Raw genomic sequence first — 22,768 nt, forward strand, 5'->3', positions numbered from 1 at the left:
TGAGAAAGGCCTGTATTGCTATCTTAGGACCACCTTTGCTGTACCCCCCAAATTTTGAACAGTTGTGTTTTCATTTTCATTTGTTTCCACAAATTTTTTTAATTCTTCTTTGATTTCCTGGTTGACCCATACATTCTTTAGTAGGATGCTCTTTAGCCTCCATGTACTTGAGTTCTTCCAATTTTCCTTTGTAACTGAGTTCCAGCTTCAGAGCACTGTGGTCTGAAAATATGCAAGGAATGATCCCAATTCTTTTGGTATCAGTTGAGACCTGACTTGTGACCCAGGATGTGATCTATTCTGGAGAATGTTCCAGGTGCACTAGAGAAGAATGTGTATTCTGTTGCTTTGGGAACAATGTTCTGAATATATCTGTGATGTCCACCTGATCAAATGTGCCATTTAAAGCCTTTATTCCTTGTTGATCTTTTGCTTAAATCATCTGCCCATTTTGGTGAGGGGTGTGTTAAAGTCCCCTACTATTACTGTAGTATTGTCATGTGTTTCTTTGATTTTGTTATTAATTGGCTTATATAATTGGCTGCCCCCATGTTAGGGGCATACATATTTAAAACTGTTAGATCTTCTTGTTAGATAAGACCCTTTAAGTATGATATAGTGTCCTTCCTCATCTATTACTATAGTCTTTGGTTTAAAATCTAATTTTTCTGATATAAGGATTGCCACCCCAGCTTTCTCTTGATGTTCACTAGCACGGTAAATGGTTTTCCATCCCCTCACTTTAAATCTGGAGGCGTCTTTGGGTCTACAATGAGTCTCTTGCAGACGGCGTATCGATGGGTCTCGTTTTTTTTTTTATCCAATCTGAAATTCTGTGTCATCTGATTGGGGCATTTAGCCCATTTCCATTCAGGGTAACTACTGAAAGACACGAATTTACGGACATTGTATTGCCTGTAAGGTGACTATTACTGTATACCATGTTTGTTCCTTTCTGGTCTACGGTAGTTTTAGGCTCCCTCTCTGCTTAGTAGACCCCTTTCAATTATTTCGTGTAGGGCTGGCTTAATGTTCGCAAATTCTTTTAGTTTTTGCTTCTCCTGGAAATTTTTTCTCTCTCCTTCTATCTTCAATGACAGCCGAGCTGGATATAGTATTCTTGGCCGCACATATTTCTCACTTAGTGCTCTGAAGAGATCAGGCCAGTCCTTTCTGGCTTGCCAGGTCTCTGGATAGTTCTGCTGCCAATCTAATAGATATTTCTACCGTTGCGGGTTACAGGCCTCTTGTCTGGAGCTGCTTTCAGGATTTTCTCTTTTTCTCTGAGACCTGTAAGCTCTACTATTAGATAACAGGGTGTTGACCTATTTTTACTAATTTGGGGGGGTGAATGTTCTCTGTGCCTCCTGGATTTTGATACCTGCTTCCTTCCTCAAATTAGGGAAGTTCTCTGCTATAATTTGCTCCAATATACCTTCTGCCCCTCTTTCTTCTTGTTTTGGGATCCCAATTATTCTACTATTGTTTCATCTTATAGTATCCCTTATCTCTTGAATTCTCCCCTCATGATCTACTGGTAGTTTACCTTTTTCTCAGTTTCCTAACTCTCCATCATTTGGTCTTCTATATCACTAATTCTGTCTCCTACCTCATTTACCCTAGTAGTTAGAGACTCCATTTTTGATTGCACCTCGTTAATAACCTTTTTGATTTCAACTTGGTTAGATTTTAGTTCTTTTATTTCTCCAGAAAGGGTTCTCTAGTATCTTCTATGCTTTTTTCAAGCCCAGCTAGTATGTTTATGATCATCATTCTGAGGTCTACTTCTGATATCTTATTAATGCCCATATTGATTAGAGCCCTGGCAGTCGGTACTACCTCTTGTTCTTTGAGATGAGTTTTTCCGTTTTGTCATTTTGTCCAGAAAACAGATGAATGAGAGAACAAAATGCTAAAAGGGTAACAACGACCCCAGAAAAAATACACTAAACAAATTAGAAGAGACCCAAAACCGGGGCGAAAGGAAGGGAAGGGGAGGGGGCGAATATGATTAGGCTGGTGAATAGAACAGAGCCACACACTAGATTTTGGTTGTATTTTGATCGTTAGAAGAAACTGCATCCCACAATTTTAAGGAAAGAAAAACCTACATTACACGAAAAACAAGGTCAAATACAATGAAGGGATAGAGAATGCCTGTAAAAAATAAAATTAAAAAAGATTTTTAAAAAGGAATTGTAAGCTGTCGGTTGAAAAAGGAAAGAAGAAAATTTCAAAAAAAAGTAGAAAAAGAAAAAACTAAAGAAAATTTTAAAAATTAACTTTGACTCAAGAATCGTCGGGGAGAAGCCATGAGTTCCATGCACTGTACCCCCGAGCACCGCAACTGTGCAGTTCTCACTGATCAGTAAACTTGGTCTTGGCTGGATGTTCTTGCTGATCTTCTGGGGGAGGGGCCTACTGTAGTGATTCTCAAATGTCTTTGCACTAGGGGGAACTGCACCGCCCTTGCCAGGGGCCGGGCTAAGTCATCCGCTCGGGTTCGCTTTCGGTAGCTTCTGTTCCCTGCAAGCTTTCTGTACAGCTTTCGAGGACGGTAATGAACATGGCGGCCTCCCAATCTCCAGCCACGAAGGAGTTGAGAACTCAGGGCCGCGCTCCTCAGTGAGCTCTCAGCAAAAAGCGGTCCATCACTCCCACCTCCCGGGTCTCCGGCCGCACTCTGTGCTCACCCGGCCCATGACTGAGCATTTCTCTCTCTGGCACACGGCCCCGTTTGGAGTCTCCAAGCCCAGCAGATTCCTGCAGTCTGCCCCTGTACTGCTCCCTCCGGGGGAGGAAGGGAGCCTCCCCAGATCTGCTGCTTGTTAGGTCCGTGCTCAAAGAGCAGCGGCCCGACTGCGCCTCGGATCATGGTTTAAGGTAACCCCGAGCTGAGAGGCCCCTCCTCAGCTCCATCTTCTGCAGCCTTTAGGCACCCCGGTCTTTCTGTGACCCCGACAGACCTGAGACCACACTGTCCCAGCAAGGGTTCCATCCCCCGCTTAGCCAGTGGAGCGACGTCCCTCACCGGAGCACACTTCTAAAATCTCCAAGCGCTCCGCTGCTCCACTGCTTGCTGGGTGCTGGCTGATGGAGGTTCCCTCCCCCGGCAGTCTATCTTCCGTATATCATTTGGGATTCAATTCTCAGCACCTCCAACCTTCCACAAAGTGGTCGCTTTTCTGTTCATAGAATTGCTGCTACTCTTTTCTTCTATCTCCCGCTGAGTTTGTAGGTGTTCAGAATGGTTTGATAACTCGCTGAATTCCTGGGACCAGACGAAATTTAGATCACCTACTCCTCCACCATCTTGTTCCTCTCCCCCTAATGTAGATGATTCTGTAAAATTCCTGGGGCATCACAGTTTTCAAATGGCAATGAGGTAATTTTTTTTTTAACTGCACAAGGTCACTGTTCTTTATTCAGAACTATTTACCTTTATTATTAAATTTTCTGACTGCAACTACAAGGTAATTTTTTACATTTTCAACACAGTATTTAAAATCTTAAGAAATATGTAGGAGCGCCTGGGTGGTGCAAAGTGTCCAACTCTTGCTTTCCACTAAGGTCGTGATCTTAGGGTCATAAGATCAAGCCCTGTGTGGGGCCCGCACTGAGCATGGAGCCTGCTGAAGATTCTCGCTCTCCTTCTTCCTCTGCCCCGCCCCCGAGCTCTCTAAAATAAATAAATCTTAGACAAAAGTGTAGAGAATAATCCTCATTTGAGAACCCCACCCCCTGGACTATGCCCCACGTACTTCTGCCAGTACTCATCCCTCTAACTCCTACTAGAGCGCCTCACCAGCAGTAATCACTATACGGAACTGACATTTATGACTACTGCGAATGTTTTTAGCCCTTTACTGCATGTGTGTGTATCCCTAAAGACATTTCCATGTTCACTAGTAATCAGAGAAATAAAAATTTAAAATTATAGTGAGAGACTATTATACACATACAAAATTGGGAAAAATTTTAAAGTCTAGCCAAATATTAGGCAGGCCACAGAACAAAAGAACTCTGGCAATGACAGCTGGGGATCCACCAAATCAGTACCACCACTGCCTAAAAACACAGAGACAGAAGGGACAACAGGGCCCTATAGACAATACAGGCCTGGAACTGGAGCCTACCAGAAAGGCCTTACCTTCCTACCTGGAAGACCTGCCCCGGCACTCACATCAGCGCAGCAGGGGCAGGCCTACTTGGAAAAGAGCATCAGAGAGCCAATATACCGTCCTCAGGAAAGATCTCTGGGGAGCCGGGACGCCTGGCTGGCTCAGTGTGTGGAGCAGCGACACTCGATCTTCAGGTTTTGAGTTTGAGCCCCACACTGGGTGTGGAGGTTACGTAAACATAAAATCTTAATTTAAAAAAAAGAAAAATCTCTGAGAGCCAAGCGGCAGAATGAGAGAAATCAGCACGAACTACAAGAACCAGTCATTCCATACCTGTCCCAGTCCTCGTCAGCGGCTCTTCTTCTCCAAGATCGCTCTGCGCCAGGCTTATCAAACTGGTCGAAGTCATCATCTGTGAAAGAGAGGCCGTAAGTCAGTCTTATTAAAGTAAAACAGACACAGATGTTCTAATACTGACGGCCCCTGACTTAACAACGGTTTAACCTATGATTTTCAACTTTGCAATGCTGCAAAAGCAACACGCGTTCAGTGAAAACCACACTCCGAATTACCAATGTGGGTCTTTTCCCCGAGCTGGCAATGTGCAGTACAGTTCTTTCTCATAATGCTGGGCAGGGAGCAGCAACAGCCACAGCTCCCAGTAGGCAAGGGATCATGAGGGTAAACAAGCAATACACGAACAACCATCTGTCCCCACACAACCGCTCTGTTTGTCACTTTCGGTACAATACATTCACACCGTTGACACCGGCACAGTATATTCAATACGTCACAAAACACAGCTAACACTTTATTATAAAACAGGCTTTGTGTTACATGACATGAGTTTGCCTTAAACAGGCCAGGCTGAACTATAATACAATGTTAAGCAGGTTAGGTCCACACATGTTTGAATTATAGCGTTTTCGAGCTGCGGCAAGCTTATCAGGATATAACTCGGTAAGATGAGGAAGATCTGTACTGAAACAACGTTCTTCTTTTAAGGATTCCTGACGTAACATTTTAAAATGTGAAAGTTTTGGCTCTCTGCTCCTTCCGATTTGACAGATGGCCACTTCTCTGCAGTGCCGCTTGCACCTGAAACGCAACGGTGAAGGTCTACACGTTCCAGTAGGAGGCCACCCGTGGCAGATTCAATGGCACAATCAAGGCTGAGAACAGGAAACCTGTGTTCAGTGGAAAGCCCATCTCCATCTTCCAGGAACAAGATCCCACAACATCAGAGGGGCTAATTGTGGAGCCGGGTAGGTTCTAAAGTCCTCTGGGGACATGGAGAAGGCTGGCACTCACTTGAAGAATGGAGCCGAGAGGCTCGTCATCTCGACCTCCTTCGCTGAAGCCCCCATGTTTGTGATGGGCATGAATCACGAGAAGGACGACGACTCCCTCAAGACTGTCAGCAACGCCTCCTGTACCACCAGCTGCTTGGCCACTCTGGCCAAGACTATCTGTGACCGTGGATGGCCCCTCTGGGAAGCTGTGGCGTCATGGCCGAGGGGCTGCCCAGAGCAGAGAGCATCATCCGTGCTTCCTCCGGCACCACCAAGGCCGCAGCCAAGGTCCTCCCTGAGCTAGCTGAGTGAGCAGCTCCCTGGCATGCCCCTGCATGTCTCCTCCCCCGGTGTGTCAGCCGTGGATCTGAACCACCGCCTGCAGAAAGCTGCCAGATACGACCACATCAAGGTGGTGGTGAAGCGGGCACTGGAGAGCCCGTCCCCTCAAGGGCACCTTGGGCTCCACTGAAGACCAGGTTGTCTCCTGCAGCTCTAACAGTGAGGTCCACTCTTCCACATTCAGTGCCGGGGCTGGCACTGTTCTCAATGACCACTTCGTCATGCTCCATTCCTAGTACGACAGGGAATTTGACCAGAGCAACGGAACAGTGGACCTTACGGTCTACATAGCCTCCAAGGAAGAAGAGCCCCCCGGACCACTAGCCCTAGCAGGGGCACAAGAGGAAGAGAGAGGCCCTGCTGGAGTCCTTGCCCAACTCATCCCCCAACAGGCTGAGACTCTCCTGCCCTCCCCACAGTTTCCATCCCAGGCCCCTGAAGCAGGGGAGGGGCTTAGGGGGACCTACCTCATCATCTACCACTGTCAAGTACACAGTACCGAAATGAATAAATGCGATACGGAAATTTCATGTACAGCTGTTACAAATGCCGGGACACCTGGGGGGCCCAGTCGGTTGAGCGTCTGACTCTTGGTTTCACCTCAGGTCATGATCTCAGGGTTGTGAGATGGAGCCCTGTATCTGGCTCCAGCCTGGGCACGGAGCCTGCTTAAGATTCTCACTCTCCCTCTGCCCCCCCACTTGTGTGCGTTTGCACACACGGGCATGCTCTCCCCACCCCCACCGAAAAAAAGTTTAAAAAAGTCTGAGTAGGGCTATTGAAAGCTACTGAACACTACTGGGCATGAAATGTCACTAACAGACTGGACTTTTTTTTTAAAAAGTCATAAATTTTAACAAGATATTTTCCTTACAAATTAAGTTTTTCAGAATTTTTACTAAAAATTACATGAAAGGGAAAAAAATACTGCTTTATTAAATATTAAAGCTACTTTTATAACATTTTTGTTATCTTTACATTTTTCCGAATTTACCACAGAAGACAAAGACCTTATTTAGGGGAAGTAGGGATACTACAGAATTGCTGAACAACAGAAAAAAAACACGAGTCGCATATATAAGTTTTCTGTAGCTACAGGTAAAAGTGAAAAGAATGAAACTTTAACAAGTGAAAACTTAACAACATGTTTTATGTAACCTAGCATATCCAAAATATTACAGCATGTAACCAATACAGAAAATATTAGTAAGACATTTTACGTTTTTCCCATTTTACGTTTTTCCCATACTGTGTGTCTGTCTCACACACAGTACATCTCCTATCTCATTTTAAAAAATTGTATTGGGAAAAACAAGGAACTGGAATGAAAGATTTTCCTCTTGGACACACATGCGAGCCCAGAGGCTTGAGGAGAGGCGGCAGACAGACACCGCCCCAGAAGGAATCTGCCTAGGAGAGTCAGAGGTAAAAACACCAATAATGCCCCAGGAATTTTCCCAGCCCAGGGCTAGAACTAGCCAACGTTCTTTATCTTTATGATTGAATTGTCTTTTGACAGTTGACTCTAACTTTCCTTCCAGTTATTTCTCTGCAGGATTCTCACTGTTTCCAAGAGTACCTTTTGGCTAGAACTTTTTTGCATTATGTTCCATGAAGTTGGCTCCTCTGAGAGAGTTTTGGAGCTCTGTTGGTCTAAGCCTTGCTCTTCCCCTTGGACAAACCCCAAGTCCTAGCACTAGTGCTATGCGTGGGGACAGTGGTGTACCTGTCTCTGAGTAATATCCTCACTTTGGGAGCTGAGGGCCTGGATGATGGCTGGGGAGGGGAGCAGAGAAACTCTAGGTCTCCTTGGCTTACTTCTCTTGGTGCAAAACTCCATGAACTGGGTCAGGAGCTATTGGTGTTTTTATCCTCTGACAGAGGGAGAGTGAGAATCTTAAGCAGGCTCTGTGCCCACGCTGGAGCCAGATACAGGGCTCCATCTCACAACCCTGAGATCATGACCTGAGGTGAAACCAAGAGTCAGACGCTCAAACGACTGAGCCCCCCAGGTGAAAGAAAGAGAGGGGCAGCTTTCTGCAGGCGGTGGTTCAGATCCACGGCTGACACACCGGGGGAGGAGACATGCAGGGGCATGCCAGGGAGCTGCTCACTCAGCTAGCTCAGGGAGGACCTTGGCTGCGGCCTTGGTGGTGCCGGAGGAAGCACGGATGATGCTCTCTGCTCTGGGCAGCCCCTCGGCCATGACGCCACAGCTTCCCAGAGGGGCCATCCACGGTCACAGATAGTCTTGGCCAGAGTGGCCAAGCAGCTGGTGGTACAGGAGGCGTTGCTGACAGTCTTGAGGGAGTCGTCGTCCTTCTCGTGATTCATGCCCATCACAAACATGGGGGCTTCAGCGAAGGAGGTCGAGATGACGAGCCTCTCGGCTCCATTCTTCAAGTGAGTGCCAGCCTTCTCCATGTCCCCAGAGGACTTTAGAACCTACCCGGCTCCACAATTAGCCCCTCTGATGTTGTGGGATCTTGTTCCTGGAAGATGGAGATGGGCTTTCCACTGAACACAGGTTTCCTGTTCTCAGCCTTTAGTCCAGTCCCTGACTAAAATATAGTAAAACTAGAAATCAATTAATAGAAAGAATACTGGAAAATTCACAAATATGTGGAAATTATACAACACACACCTCTTCAATCAAGAGATCAAAAAAGAAGTAACTAGGGAAATAAGAAAGTACCCCGACACAAAGGCTCACAAAACTACAACATACCAAAGTTTATGAGATGCAGCAAAAGCAGTAGTAGGAGGGCAATCTATGGCTGTAAATGCCTATACTAACGAAGAAAGACCTTGAATCAACATTCCTACTCTAAATCTTGAGAAACTAGAAAAAGAAAAGCAAATTAAACAGTAAGACGGCAAAAGGAATAATAAAGATTAGAAGAGATAAATTGAAACTTGAAAAAGACTTTCAAACTCTTTCTATCAGACCGGTATAAAACTAGACAAGGACAAAAGAATACAAAATTAGACCACTATCTCTCACAAACACACATGTAAAATTCCTTTCACAAAATCAGCATACAAAATTCAGTAACACATTAAAAGGACAATATAGATCATTACCACATGGGTTTATCCCAAGAATGAAAAGTTCGTTTAACATTCAAAAATTAATAAATGTTTAAAAAAAGCAAATACGGGGCACCTGGGTGGCTCAGTGGGTTAAGCCTCTGCCTTCGGCTCCAGTCATGATCTCAGGGTCCTGGGATCAAGCCCCGCATCGGGCTCTCTGCTCGGCGGGGAGCCTGCTTCCCCCTCTCTGCCTGCCTCTCTGCCTACTTGTGATCTCTGTGTCAAATAAATAAATAAAATCTTAAAAAAAAAAAATACAACACTGTAATACATTAACTACAAACGGAAAATCAAATTATTATCTCGAAAATGTAGAACAAGTTATTAGTCAAGACCCAATATCCATTCCTTATAAAACCTCTTAACAGGGGCACCTGAGTGGCTCAGTGGGTTAAAGCCTCTGCCTTCAGCTCAGGTCATGGTCCCAGGGTCTTGGGATCAAGCCCCGCGTCAGGCGCTCTGCTCAGTGAGGAGCCTGTTTCCCCTCCCCTCTCTCTGCCTGCCTCTCTGCCTACTTGTGATCTCTGTCAAATAAATAAAAATCTTTAAAAAAAAAACAAAAAAACAAAAAAAACAAAACCTCTTACCATACTAAGAGCAGAGGTAAAGACTGAATGTTTTCAACCTGGGATCAGGAACAAGATTAGGACTGTCACTCCTACCACTTTAGCACTGTACTGCAAGTTCTACATGTGCAACCAGACAAGACAAAGAAATAAAAGGAATCTAGACTGAAAAGGAACAAGTAAAACTGTTTTTAATCATAGCGGTGATCAACTTCTTAAAAAATCATATGGAATGTATTTTTAAGAAGTACTGAAACTACTAAGTGAAGCGAGCAAGGTTGTGAAACGTACGATCAATACCAAAAAATCAAGTTTTTCTACATACAAGTAATGACTAATTGGAAACTGAATTAATAAACAAAACTCTGCAGTAACATAAAAAACATGGAACACTAGGAACAAACTTGATAAAAGATGTGAAAAACCGGTACATTAAGAACTATGAAATTATGCCAACAGAAATACTTAAGCGAATGAAGTGATAATGTGAAATGTTGGGGTTCGGGAGCAAACGGTCAAGAGAGAATTCTTGCGACGTCTTCAGTGCAAAAAGCGTGGTCTTATTACAGCACGGGACAGGACCCGTCGGCAGAAAGAGCTGCGCTGGGGCTGTGAACAGTGGCCAATTACATACGTGCAAGTCGGGAGGGGGTGGGGGACAGTGTAAGTCTCTAAGGAAGTTGGAAGCAGGGTTTCGAGGGCCCAAGGGGCTAGCTGTTGTTAGGAAAGGGTCATTTACTGCTGTCCAGTAAAACCATAGTCGTGAGACCCTTCGGATGTGTACCGGTGCCCACGTGCTTGGAGGATGATTGCTAACACACATGAGAGGGGCGCAGAGATAAAGGAAGTTTCTAAAGGGATTTTTACAGGATCCTGGAGGTTGGGCTAATGTTAAGCTAAGGTTGCCTTCTGCCTCTTGCAAAGTATTAATTTGGAGGCAACTGGCTTCCTGGAGGACGGTCACTCTGCCTGTCCCAAGGACTTGCCAATGGGCTGAAAGTTGTAAGGAGATTTAATTTTTTCCACGTTTCTTTTGCCTTTGTTTTCACATCAAGAGATCCTGTTCATGAGTCAAGACTCATTATTACTGAAATGTCAATTTCTCCCTAAATTGATCTATAGATTCAATGTAATCCCAATTAAAATCCCAGCCATTTTTCCGTAGAAATGAAAAAAGTGATTCTAAAATTCATGTTGAAATACAACGGACCTAAAATAACCAAAACAATTCTGAAAAAAGAAGCATGTTAGAAAACTAACATTGTCTAATTTAAAGAATTATTAGAAAGCTATAATAATGAAAACAGTGGTGTTGGTATAAAAATAGACAAATAGACCAATGGAACAGATGATCCTGTCCAGGACATTATGTGGACACCTGATATTTTACAAAGATTCAAAGAAAAGCCTTTTCGAATGGTACTAGAAGAACTGGATCACCGTATGGGGAAAATGAGGGGGGCGGGGAGGGGAAAGAGAAGGAAAGAAAGAAGGGGAAAAAAGTGAACCTGGATCCATTCCTTATAAAAACACAGAAGGAAATCGTTGTGGTCCCTGGGTTAGGCAAGGACACTGGTGACAGCAAAAGCACAATCAATAAAAAAAAACAAAATGATAATCTGAACTTCATCAAAATTTAAAACTTCGACCCTCCAGAAGTCATCATTAAGAAAATGAAGACAAGCCAAACTAACAGTCTTTGCAAAGTATACATCTATTAAATGATGCATATTTGGAGAAAATACTAAAAACTCTCAAACTCAACATTGAAAACCCAACGTTTTCTAAAGGGAAAAAAATTTTAAGATTTTATTTGTTTTAGAGACAGAAAGCCACAAGCAAGAGGAGGCGCAGAGGGGTAGAGAAAAGAGGGGGAAAGAATCTCAGGCTGACTCCTCAAAGAGCCTGGACACAGGGACCCAACCACCCTGAGATCATGACCCGAGCTGAAACCAAGATTCAGAAGCTTAACCAAGACAGCTACCCAAGCATCCTTAATGGGAAAAATACTTAAATCGAGACTGCACCAAAAACCATGCATGTTATGACAATGAGCGTATGAAAAGATTCTCAACTTTACACTGTCATTAGGAAAATGTAAATTAAAGCCACAACAATACACCAGGACATATCTATGAGAATGGCTAAAATTTAAGACCTACTATACCAAGTGTTGTCAAGGATGTAGAGCAACAGAGCTCATACTCTGCTGACAGGAATGTGAAGTGATACAACCACCTAATAAAACAGTTTGGCAGTTTAAGATTTTATCTGAGAGCAAGAGAGCAAGCAAGAGCAAAAACAGGGGCACAGCAGAGGGAGATGGAGAAGGAAACTCCCGGCTGAGCAGGGAGCCTGATGCGGGGCTCAATCCCAGAACCTGGGGATCATGACCTGAGCCAAAGGCAGACACAACCAACTGAGTCACCCAGGTGCCCCAGTCTGGCAGTCTCTTAAAAAGTTAAATATACCCCAAGTACATGATTCAGCCATTCCACACCTGTGTAACTACCGAAGAAGAAAAAGAAATTTAAGACCAGGCTAAGGCTTGTACACAAATGTTCACAGGCACAATATTGATAAAAGCCCAAAACTGTAAACAATTCAAATGTGCATCAACAGGCAAACAGATCAACGAACTATGAAATATCCCCAGGTACAATTCTACTCAGCAATAAAGGAGACTTAAATACTGATACACACTTAACAGCATGGATGGCCTTCAAAATAATTATGCTGAGAGAAGCCAGACAAAAAAAAGAGAACACACACTCTCACATTCCTTTTTATAAAATGGTACTGTTCCATCAGTAACAGAATCAGCATTTGCTCAGGGACAGACAGGAGGCAGGAATTAGAAAGGACACGAAGACACTTCCGACAATGACACAATCATTACACTGACCGGTTGTGGTTCCACGGATGTATACAGATATCCAAACTTATGAAATTACGTGTTTCAAAGATACTCAATCTCCTGCGTGTCAATTACACTTCAATGGAATCAGCTTTTTAAAAAGATAATTAAGAAACTTTGTTCAGGGATGAAAAACTCCAATGTCTACAGGAAGTACACAGGGGAATATAAATGAGCAAAGCAGACTAGGTAGGCATTATGTCAAATGAGCAGGACTTTACCCAGTTTAAAGACAGGAGCATTACCACATTACCAGGGAGTGCAGGCCGAGCGAAGGCAGAATCCCAGCTTCTCAAGAGAAGACAAAATTATGGATTGTTCCTTAGTTTTTAAATGTAAGCAACTAATTCAAGTTTCTGGGGGTGTCTGGGTGGCTCAGTCATTAAGCGTCTGCCTTCGGCTCAGGTCATGCTCCCAGGATCCTGGGATCAAGTCCCAAGTCAGGCTCGCTGCTCGGCGGAGAGTCCTGCTTCTCCCTCTCCCTCTCCTTCTTCCCCTCCCCACCGCTCATGCACTCGTGCTCTCTCTCATGCTCTCCATCTCAAATAAATAAAAATCTTTAAAAATAAATAAATAAATAAAGTTTCTGTGGTTAGTTTCCTGTTAGTTTCTGTGTTGGTTTTCCTTCCTCCCCCAGATTACATACTTCATGAAAACAGAGTACCTAGCTGACAACATGAACACAAAGTTCCAACATTTTATAAGCAAAAAGGTCTGCTCATGGCTTCTTTCACATCAGTTCACAGTGAAGGTATTAATGGTCACAATCGCCCTTGGCAGATACTGCCATACAGCCAATTCTGCTGAGGACAGAAAACCCTTATGGCCAAGGTAAGTCACCTAGAAACCTTGTTAAAAATTATACAATCCCTGGTCCCACCCTGAATCTGATTCAGTGGGCTCTATTTTTCATGTTTGTTTTTTTAAAGCTTCCCAGTAATTGTGGTAACAGCTAGAGCTGGGAATCCCTGCCCCCAGTTGGCCACAATCCGTCATACTCCAGAAGAAAAGTTAACTGTTATCTTGCTATGTAAGTACTTCCTGCAGTTAAATCCACAAAAGTCAAAATTAGAAACCTGGATTATGTAAAAACAGTTAAAATAAATACTTCTCCAAAGGAGAGATCCTCATAAAATGTCCAAGAAAATTGGCTATGAAATCATTCCAAACTAAGGACTACTGAAAGTTAAGCACAAACTATGCAGAACCGAGGTCATAAAACCCGTATTCTTCATTCAACAATTACTTGAGCACCTAATGTATGCCTGGCATTGTTCTAAACACCTAATATACAGGGTGTACAAGATAAAAATGTCCACCACATGTAGGTTACAGTCTAACAGGTAGAGACAAACAAAAACCCCACAAACATATATGGAAAACAAGAAGGAGGGGAGTGGAAGGCGCTAACCAGATTGCTTACAATTTTAAAGAGAATGGTCAGTGTAAAATGCTTCTAAAATGTACACTGGAAGCACTGCTAATACAATTAATGATACTGCAATAGCACTGTATGGTGACAGAGGAGAGCTAAACTTGTGAGCACAGCATAAGGTTTACAGGTATAGGTACAGAGTTGTCAAATTACTATGGTGTAACCTTGAAACCTAACATTTTATTGATTATACTCAATTTTTGTAAATTTAAAAAAATGTACCTGACTCGTATGTTTCAAAATTTACTGTATCAGAAATTAAAACCAAGACATTTTTAAAATATTTTATTCACAAATTGTTGTAAAAGAAACAATAAACCCATTACATGTTAACGTAACATATTCTTACTGAAAACTGTATTTAAAAAAAGAAAATTCTTGTTTTGCAAAACTCTTTAATGTCTTTGCAGAAGACAGCTTGATTTTTACATCTGCTTCTGCGTTCAATCTCTTGCAATAAATTGTTCTGAGTGAAATGCATGAAAGAAATCCAATTCCAAAAATATGTGAAGTTGTTAAAGAGCATTAAGTGTTTTCAGATCATTTCAGATGTTCTTAATATTATACCAACACTCGACAAGCAGTGGTTTCTCAAAGGCTATTTACAATGCAGAGTCTGAACCCTTATCAATAACATTTCATACTCTCACCTGTTAAAATGCACTGGTATGTCTCTCATTCTTAATATATCTTTTAACACGAGGCTGTATAACATCTTGAAAATACTGGTTCACTGAGTTATGCTGTTCTTTCAAATGTGGACACCTTTCTTATTCAGTATCAAAAATTACATTTGTTTAAAGCACCACCAATCTCTTCAGGAAAATCTTTAACATACTGGGACAGTTTCAAGTTCATCATAGCAAATACAACTTCTCCAAAATGCTAATTTTTGCTCGAAAGCTTGGATTTTCTCATTGGCAATCAATACTGCCAGCTGTTTCCTTGAATAGACAGACTCACATCACTTGCAAGAAAACATGTGCCAAATACTACAGTCTGAATAATCCTAGTTTCGTCAGCTGTCTTTTCAAATAAAACTGGTTCTTTTCTATGAAAAAAACAACAAATAGCGTATTCAGCTCTCAAATCAACCAGAACAGTACTTTCCCTAAGAAACACCTTATGCATACTTCCCATTTTGTCACAAACCTTTTTTTTTTTTAAAGAGGGAGGGAGATGGGGAGAGCCAGAGGAGGAGGAGGCTCCACAGAGCCTCTCCACCCAGCACAGAGCCCAAGAAGCAGGGCTTGATCTCACAATCCTGAGATCATGACCTGAGCTGAAATCGAGAGTTGGACGCTTAACCAACTGAGTCACCCACGTGCCCCAAAGAGTATTATTTTTTCAAATGTACTTCAGGGTCAACAGTTAATGAAAGTAGTAACTTTTACTGCTTCATCAAGGATCTTCCTAAACAAACTCTTGTTTTTTCCTACGTGGCCTGGCTTCTCTAACAGTTTGTGGTCACTGCCTTCAGTTACGCTAAGGAAACAAACTGACTCACCATCGCTTTTGCAACACTGATGCAAATGTGCGCACAGTAAAAAAGGCACATCATCAGGTCTTAGCACTTATGAAAACAGCCCTCACAAACACTCCTGGGGGACCCTTGGGGAATAGTCTTGGGGGACTCTTTAAAAAGACTTTGAAAGCTGTTGTCATCCAATCAGCGAGCACAGACGATATGGACAACGAAGCTCACCAAGGAATGTTTTATCAGCAGGAAAAAGTGGAAATCAAGCAAACACCCGACGAAGCAGAGAGGTAAATTAAAATACAGTCTTGCAGTTATATAAGAGGCAGAGTAAGAACTATCACTAGAATTGCTGTATTTCTGACATGGAAAAATGTCCACAATAATCTAACAACCGGGGCGCCTGGGTGGCTCAGTGGGTTAAAGCCTCTGCCTTCAGCTCAGGACATGATCTCAGGGTCCTGGGATCGAGCCCCACATCGGGCTCTCTGCTCAGCAGGGAGCCTGCTTCCTCCTCTCTCTCTGCCTGCCTCTCTCACTACTTGTGATCTCTGTCTGTCAAATAAATAAATAAAACCTTTAAAAATAAATAATCTAACAACGCCCAACACCATGCAGTACAGCGTGCCACTTTATATGCAAAATGTGTACGTGTATATGTGTCTGGAAGGATATAAGCAAAACCCTAATGGCAGTTATCTCTCTGTATGGAATCACAGATTGTCTTCTCTACTTTTTCCTTACATTTTTACAGAACCTATTGTCTTTCTTAGAGTAACAACCTGTCCGTACTAAAATAACATACAATTATAAAAACTTCTTGGAATCCTAAAAGGTACAAAGATGGTACTGAAATCACCCCAGGTTTCTCTGATCAGAAATAATAGGACACCGGGGTGGGTCAGATCTGACTTCTGCTCAGGTCATGATCTCATGGTCACATCAAACCCCACATCAGGCTCTACAGTGGGCACAGAGCCTACTTAAGAGTCTCTCTCTCCCTCTCCCCCATCCTTGGCTAGAGCTCGCTCTCAAAAACAGCAACAACAAAAAGTAACAATCATAACATCAAACAAACATCATTTTAAATGTTTATCTACGCACCCATTTGAACATACAGTGTGCGAACTTTAAACAGGACTGTACAATGTTTTGAATGAAGTATGAAGTTTCATACTATTTAAATTTATCAGCAGAAAAAGCCACTGAAGGGGTGCCTTGTGGCTCAGTCGGTTAAGCATACAACTCCTGATCTCAGCTCAGGCCTTGATCTCAGGGTCAGGAGTTCAAGCCCTACACTGGGCTCCATTCCATGCTGGGCATGCAGCCTACTTAAATATCTATCTTTAAAAAAGAAAAAAAAAAAAAAGTAAAATCAATGGGATGACTGAAATTCAAGTAAAACTTTATTCAGCCCAAGAGATATCTTGAGGTTAATTTCCAAGCCCCCCCCCCAAAAGCACATACAGCATGAACGGGGCTGGGGAAAGTGAAGCTTGATGTTACAGTAACAGAGAGGAAGGCTGAGCAATGACTTGATTTTTGACAAGCAGATGGGCATACAGGGAAGACAGCAGAGAGGGTGAAAAGTGCCATGTAAGCCCAGAAGACTGTGACTAGTTCCTCAGGTTTGAAACAGCCGTTCAGGGAGAGAAGCAACAGTTAAAAATAAATGCTGAAAAGGCAGACTTGAGGGGCGCCTGGGTGGCTCAGTGGGTTAAGCCTCTGCCTTCGGCTCAGGTCATGATCTCAGGGTCCTGGGATCGAGCCCCGCATCGGGCTCTCTGCTCCCCCCGCCTTCTCTGCCTGCCTCTCTGCCTGCTTGGGATCTCTGTCTGTCACATAAACAAATAAAATCTTTAAAAACAAAAAAAAGGTAGACTTGGGGTATCACTGAAGAATCACTGTGAGACACCTACCTACACTTAAGATGCAACACGATGCAGCTTAGAAAAATCACCCAGCAGCGAAAAGCAGGACTGACTGAACCAGTAACAGATGAACAATGCTCTGAACAACACACAACTACAAACCAAGCAATTAAAAAAAAAAAAAAAATCCTGGCTAGCATCACAGTAAATAGGTAGGAAAATAAGACAATGGATCAACCAGAATCTATTTTTTTAAAGATTTATTTATTTTAGAGAGGCAGAGAGAAGTGTGAGCAGAGGCCGGGACAGAGGGAGAGAGAGAAACTCAAGCAGACTCCCCACTGAGTGTGGAACCCAATTCAGGGCTCAATCCCAACCCTGAGACTATGACCGGAGCTGAAATTAAGCGCCCCAGAATCTGTCCATTAAGAAACTCCAAGTCACGTTCACTAAATGACAAGGATCAAAGAGAAGTCAAAGAAAACATCGGTATTTTGAATCCGGAATATTAGTGGGATGTGAATTGACTGATAAATGTGCTGGTTTATTTTGGGGTTGGGGATGGGTAGAAAGCAATGGGTTTGGTTTTTAAAATGCTGCATCAGTCTTACTGCACACCAGTCATCCTTTGTTAATACTAAAAGCAAGTCTGACTTGCTGACCGTACAGGACTGAACAGTCTGGTTTTCAGACACGAGGCAGATGTTGAACAATCCCATAATCCCGTAATTGCCAATCCCTCATAATCCGGGGTTAGCACAGAGGTTAAGGGCTCCGTCTCAGGAGACTCCCCACTTCAGATGGTCAGCTGCAAACGGGGTGCCCCGGTTACCCATAATTCTGTCCCCCAGGCTAAATAATTCAATTGAACAACTTACAGAACCCCTCACAGAACCCAGACTAATATGATACTGTGACAGTTTACTATCAAGTATAAAAATAGAGAGCCAGATGTAAGCAGGATGAAGCTAGGAAGGGTCCAAGTGCAAAAGCCTCTGTCCCCATGGCAAGGGTATGCCACCCTCCCAACACAGGCGTATGGGAAGCTATCCCAAATCCCTTCACTGAGGGATGTTTACGGAGGTCTCATTAGATAAGCATGCCTGGTAAACCACTGACCAAAGATGACAGAACTCCATCTCCAGCCCATCCCCTACCTCCCAGGAAATGAGGTTGAGGCTGAAAACTGTCACCCATTAAACACGTGGCTGGTTTTTCAGGCAACTGGCCCCATCCTGAAGCGACCTAGGTTACCCCCCACCAACAGTGAGTCGTTCATTAGCATACAAAAGACAATAAACTCAAAGGGTTTTAGGAGCTCTGTGCCAGGAACCTGTTCACCAGAACCTCACAATGCAACCTTATTTAGAAATAGGATCATTACAGATATAATTGTTAGGATGAGGTCAGACTGGATTAGGATGGGCCCTAAACCCAATGACTGCTGTGGCAATTCCACTTCGGGGTATACTCAAAAAAGAACTAAAAACACAGGTTTGCAGAGGTATGCATACACCCATGTTCACGGCAGCCCTCTTCACAACAACCAAAAGGTGAAAGCAACCGAAGTGTCCATCAGTGCATACACGGATAAATGAAATGTGGTCTAGCCGTACAATGGGGTATTATTTAGTCTCGGAAATTCTGACACCTGCTACAACACGCACGGACCTTAACACTCTGCTACGTGAAATAAGGCATTCACAGAAAGACAAATGGCAAACGAGTACTCTTATACGAAGCCCCAAGAGTAGCAGAAATCATAAAGACAGAAAGTAGACTGGTGGGTGCCAGGGGACAGGGGAATGGGGAGTTAAAGAGTGTTTTACCGGGACAGAAGGAGTGAGAAGGTGGAAAACAGACGAAATCCGACTGGCCATGATTTCATATTGCTGTAACTAGATGATGGGACATATAGGAACTATGCAATTATTTTTAAGCTGAAATTTTTCCCACAACAGGTCTTTTTTTAAATAAAAGATATTTTAAAGTAAACTATGAATAATTTCCTACTTCTGACAAAGACTTACAACATGTGACTGTGTACTGCTGATGAGTGTGTGGGAACACAGGCATTCTCTCTGACTAGTGGTGGCAGTGCAAAATGGCACAAATCCTACACAAAATTGTGTCTGACAATAACTGGCAAAAATCTACATGTCTTTCTCTTTTTATCCTCACTCTAACAAGTCTAAACCAAAGACCCGCTGGCAAAAATACAAAATGACATTTGCACAGACTAAGCATGGGAGCATGAAATAAATACTATGTATTGGTTACAAATACACAGAGGTAGGTGTATTTCTTCATTTAACATCCTGACATTGATACGTAACAGAAATATATATTGGAAACACATCAAATTCCTGGTAGTGTAGACTCTGGAGAAGAGTTCTGTGATCACACAAAGCATAATGGGGAACTTATCGGTAATACTATCCTTCATTTAAAAGACAAACCTGATGCAAACGTGACCAAATGTTAAGTGCTAATTCCAGCTCTGAGGCTAATAGGTTTGTCATGCTATTCCTTACAGTTTATTTTACTGAATGATTTCTCTGGGCACACAGGTCAACAGGAAGTGAGAGGGACCTCAAGAAGCTTTGGCCACAACGTGCGAATATGGAACAGATGCTTGAAGGGGACCTTTTACGATAAAGAAAAAGTATTTGTGTGTGTGTGTGTGTGTGTGTGTGTGTGTGTTTAATGTAGGAGCAAGCGCAACATGTGCCGGTGTCTGTGTGGAAGGGAAAAGTGATCAAACGTGAGGGCGAAGCAAAGGAGGGAAAAATGACCGGCAGTGAGGTCCCAAAGGGAAAACTGCTGGGAATCCGAGCCCAGGTGTAAATTCATGCAAGCGTGGGGGGAAAAGTTTGTGGTTGAAAAAACTTTTTCTGAAGAAAGCAATCTCATCCCCTAACACCAAAGAAATAAAAACATTTTTAAGTAATGCAGCAAGACACAGCTACAGCAACAGTGGCAGCAGAAAACAACTAGAATTCCCAGAAGGAAGGAAGAACGACTCCCAACATGGACAAAGACCACACCTACTGAGGCAGAAAGCAAGAGGGTATTTTCTTCCCCCCGCATACGGAATATACAGGTGGAGATGGAAAGAACCATGATTCGAAATCCTAGGAAATAAGCTAAGACAAGAACTCTCGGCCCGTTTTTATTATTCTTACATTTCCTACAGTCACCTCCCTTCTGCTCACGTTTAGAACAAGGACAAATCCTTTTTGCAAAGCTGCAGTTTACATCTGTCACAATGAGCAGAACCAAGAGAACAAAAGATGTCCACATAGTCTGACGGAATCAAGAACAATGCAACCCTGAAGACCAAGGGGAAGATTAGCCTGGTCGATGCTCCCACCTGTGGACTCTCCCTGGAAGGCCAAACGTGGTGCTAAGCGTTCATTCCATTTCCATAAGGGAGCACTTGTCCTGAGAGCAAGATTACAGGTATCTACTAGAATTCTTACGCCTTCCACTTACACAGCAACCAGAGGTCTATAACTAACCCAACTCTCTTACTTAGCATTCTCACTATTTTCTCATTTCCAGGAACCTGAAACTTGGATTAGAAATAATATAGAACATTAGCTTGAATAGGGTTCTAGTCAATTACCTAGCCAAGGGCCAGCAAATTTCAGTCCACAGGGCAAGAAGGGTCTGCCACCTATTTCTGTCCAAATTTGGCTACTACCTATTTTTATAAGTAAGCTTTTATTGGAACACTGTATGCAATTCAGCAACACATCATTCATAGCTGCTTTCAACCTACAAGGCAAACAGTAATTGCAACAGAAACCACGTGATCTGCAGCGCCTAAAGTGTTTATTATTTGGCCCTTTACACATAAAGTTTGCCAATCTTTGCTCTAGTCCAAAGGTTCTCAGCCTTCTTCTTTTTGCGTCAACACCATTCTCATGTATGATATACTCAAATTCTGAATCACTAACAAACACTCAAAATTCTGTATTTTATAGACAAGTAAATCTAGACCCTTTATTTAAACCGTAACTAGAAAAAACAATCAGGGTACTGTTCGAGACCTTTGAAAGTGATCGTATTAGCCCCACAGAGTGAAACTACCAAATTGAGTAACCAAGCAAAATATTCAGAGAGCGTCCCTACGCCATGCTGTTCCGAAAAAAATCTGTAGTCACTGTTTTAACGATCTCTCACCGGGGGCGCCTGGAGGGCTCAGTCTGTTAGGTTTTGGACTCTTGATTTCAGCCATGATCTCACGGTTGTGGGATCAGGCCTCACATCTGGCTCACGGGCTGGGAGTGAAGTCTGCTTGAGATCTTTCTTTCTCTTTCCCTCTGCTCCACCCCAAAATAACTATAAATAAATAATCTCTCACAGATATGGGCCCCTGGACAGGTTCTCCCTAAAATGTGATCTATTCAGGAAGTGTACTGCACATTGACCATCTGCCTGCCATACACAAGATTTCCCCTTCCTGCGTGTGGATATCAATCACAGTAAGACAGGGCTCTGACTCCCAATGCAGAAACTATAAACGGTAGATCCTTGATTCTCTATCATCCTGGACAGCCTGGAAGAGGACAAGTGGTCTGAGCTCAGCCAACCAGATGTTCCCATCAGGACTTAGAGGAAATGATGCCCCATTTCTTTTCCCAAGAATCTAGACCCTCTTTTTAAAAAGTGAAACCTTCAGAAATAAGAATAAAAAAAAAGTAAAACCTAAAAACTGGTGAGGATCAGCTGCTACACAGGTGAAACTCAGGGGAAGAAACAAGAAAAGGAGAAAGTCCCCCCACCAATCCCTCTTTTGCCTTCCACAGACTAAGTATCGGCTGTGCGGACTGTGGTCACTATACTGGCCACAACGCTACAGAGGAAATGCAGGAATATGCTTCTTCCCCGGGCCTTTGTGGGGTTCTGCCTTAGACGGCGAGGTGAGGCGAGGCGAGGCGAGGCACTGGCAGGAGGTCTGAGTCCCGATTATCATTAGTTATTCTCGGGTGGCAGAGGCAGGACACACAAACACACACACACACACAAGACTGGAGGCCATCGGGGAGCTGGGAGCTCAGAAAAGCCACGCCGCTGCACCGGGCTCGCGGGAGCTGGCAGAGTCAGCGGTGACTTCCCGAGACTCCAAGGGGTCAAAAGTCAACACGGGCAGTGCTGCAGACCTAGAAGGCCCCTGAGCTTCCCCAAGAGTCTTCAGGGTCACAGGACTTGCAGGCAAACTCCTGACAACCAGGCTGAGACCATCGGAGGAGGTTTTCCTAACCGTTGTGCCTCCACCTTTCTAAGGCCGTGTAAGCCTGTAACTGCGGTAGGAAAACAGCTTCGCACTCGAAACGCAGAGCGCGGCTTCTGTTCTGACTGAAGCAGAACTGGTAAAACTCCAGTAATTTCCAGCACTACTGCAGAGCTTAACAGAGGCTTCGCCGGACTTCAACCAGCTGTCACGTTCACGTCGGTCTTCCCCGTTGATGCAACCTCAAGTCTCCCTCTCACAGCGTGAGAAGCAAGACTAACCGAAGTTAGTAAACACCGACACCAACTCAGGTCTACCGAACACCAAGTGCGGCCCTCGGGCATTTACTTCGGAAGCACCGCAGTGACACGCCCTCTGACTTCCTACACAGAGTGCGACCGGGCAACCACAACTC

General features: G+C 43.5%; 1 protein-coding gene across 2 annotated transcripts in view; it reads right to left on the reverse strand.

Moving 5' to 3' along the window:
• RBM33 (RNA binding motif protein 33) overlaps positions 1 to 22,768 on the reverse strand; it is a 128,226-nt gene that overhangs the window by 99,744 nt on the left and 5,714 nt on the right. For both annotated transcript variants that reach the window (XM_032840274.1, XM_032840273.1), the window contains exon 2: positions 4,455 to 4,533. In XM_032840274.1, coding sequence (XP_032696165.1) covers positions 4,455 to 4,533 — 79 coding nt within the window. The remainder of the gene's footprint in view (positions 1 to 4,454; positions 4,534 to 22,768) is intronic.

The sequence above is a fragment of the Lontra canadensis genome, unplaced genomic scaffold (assembly GCF_010015895.1).
Source record: "Lontra canadensis isolate GAN:19392208 unplaced genomic scaffold, GSC_riverotter_1.0 scaffold111, whole genome shotgun sequence".
NCBI lineage: Eukaryota > Metazoa > Chordata > Mammalia > Carnivora > Mustelidae > Lontra > Lontra canadensis.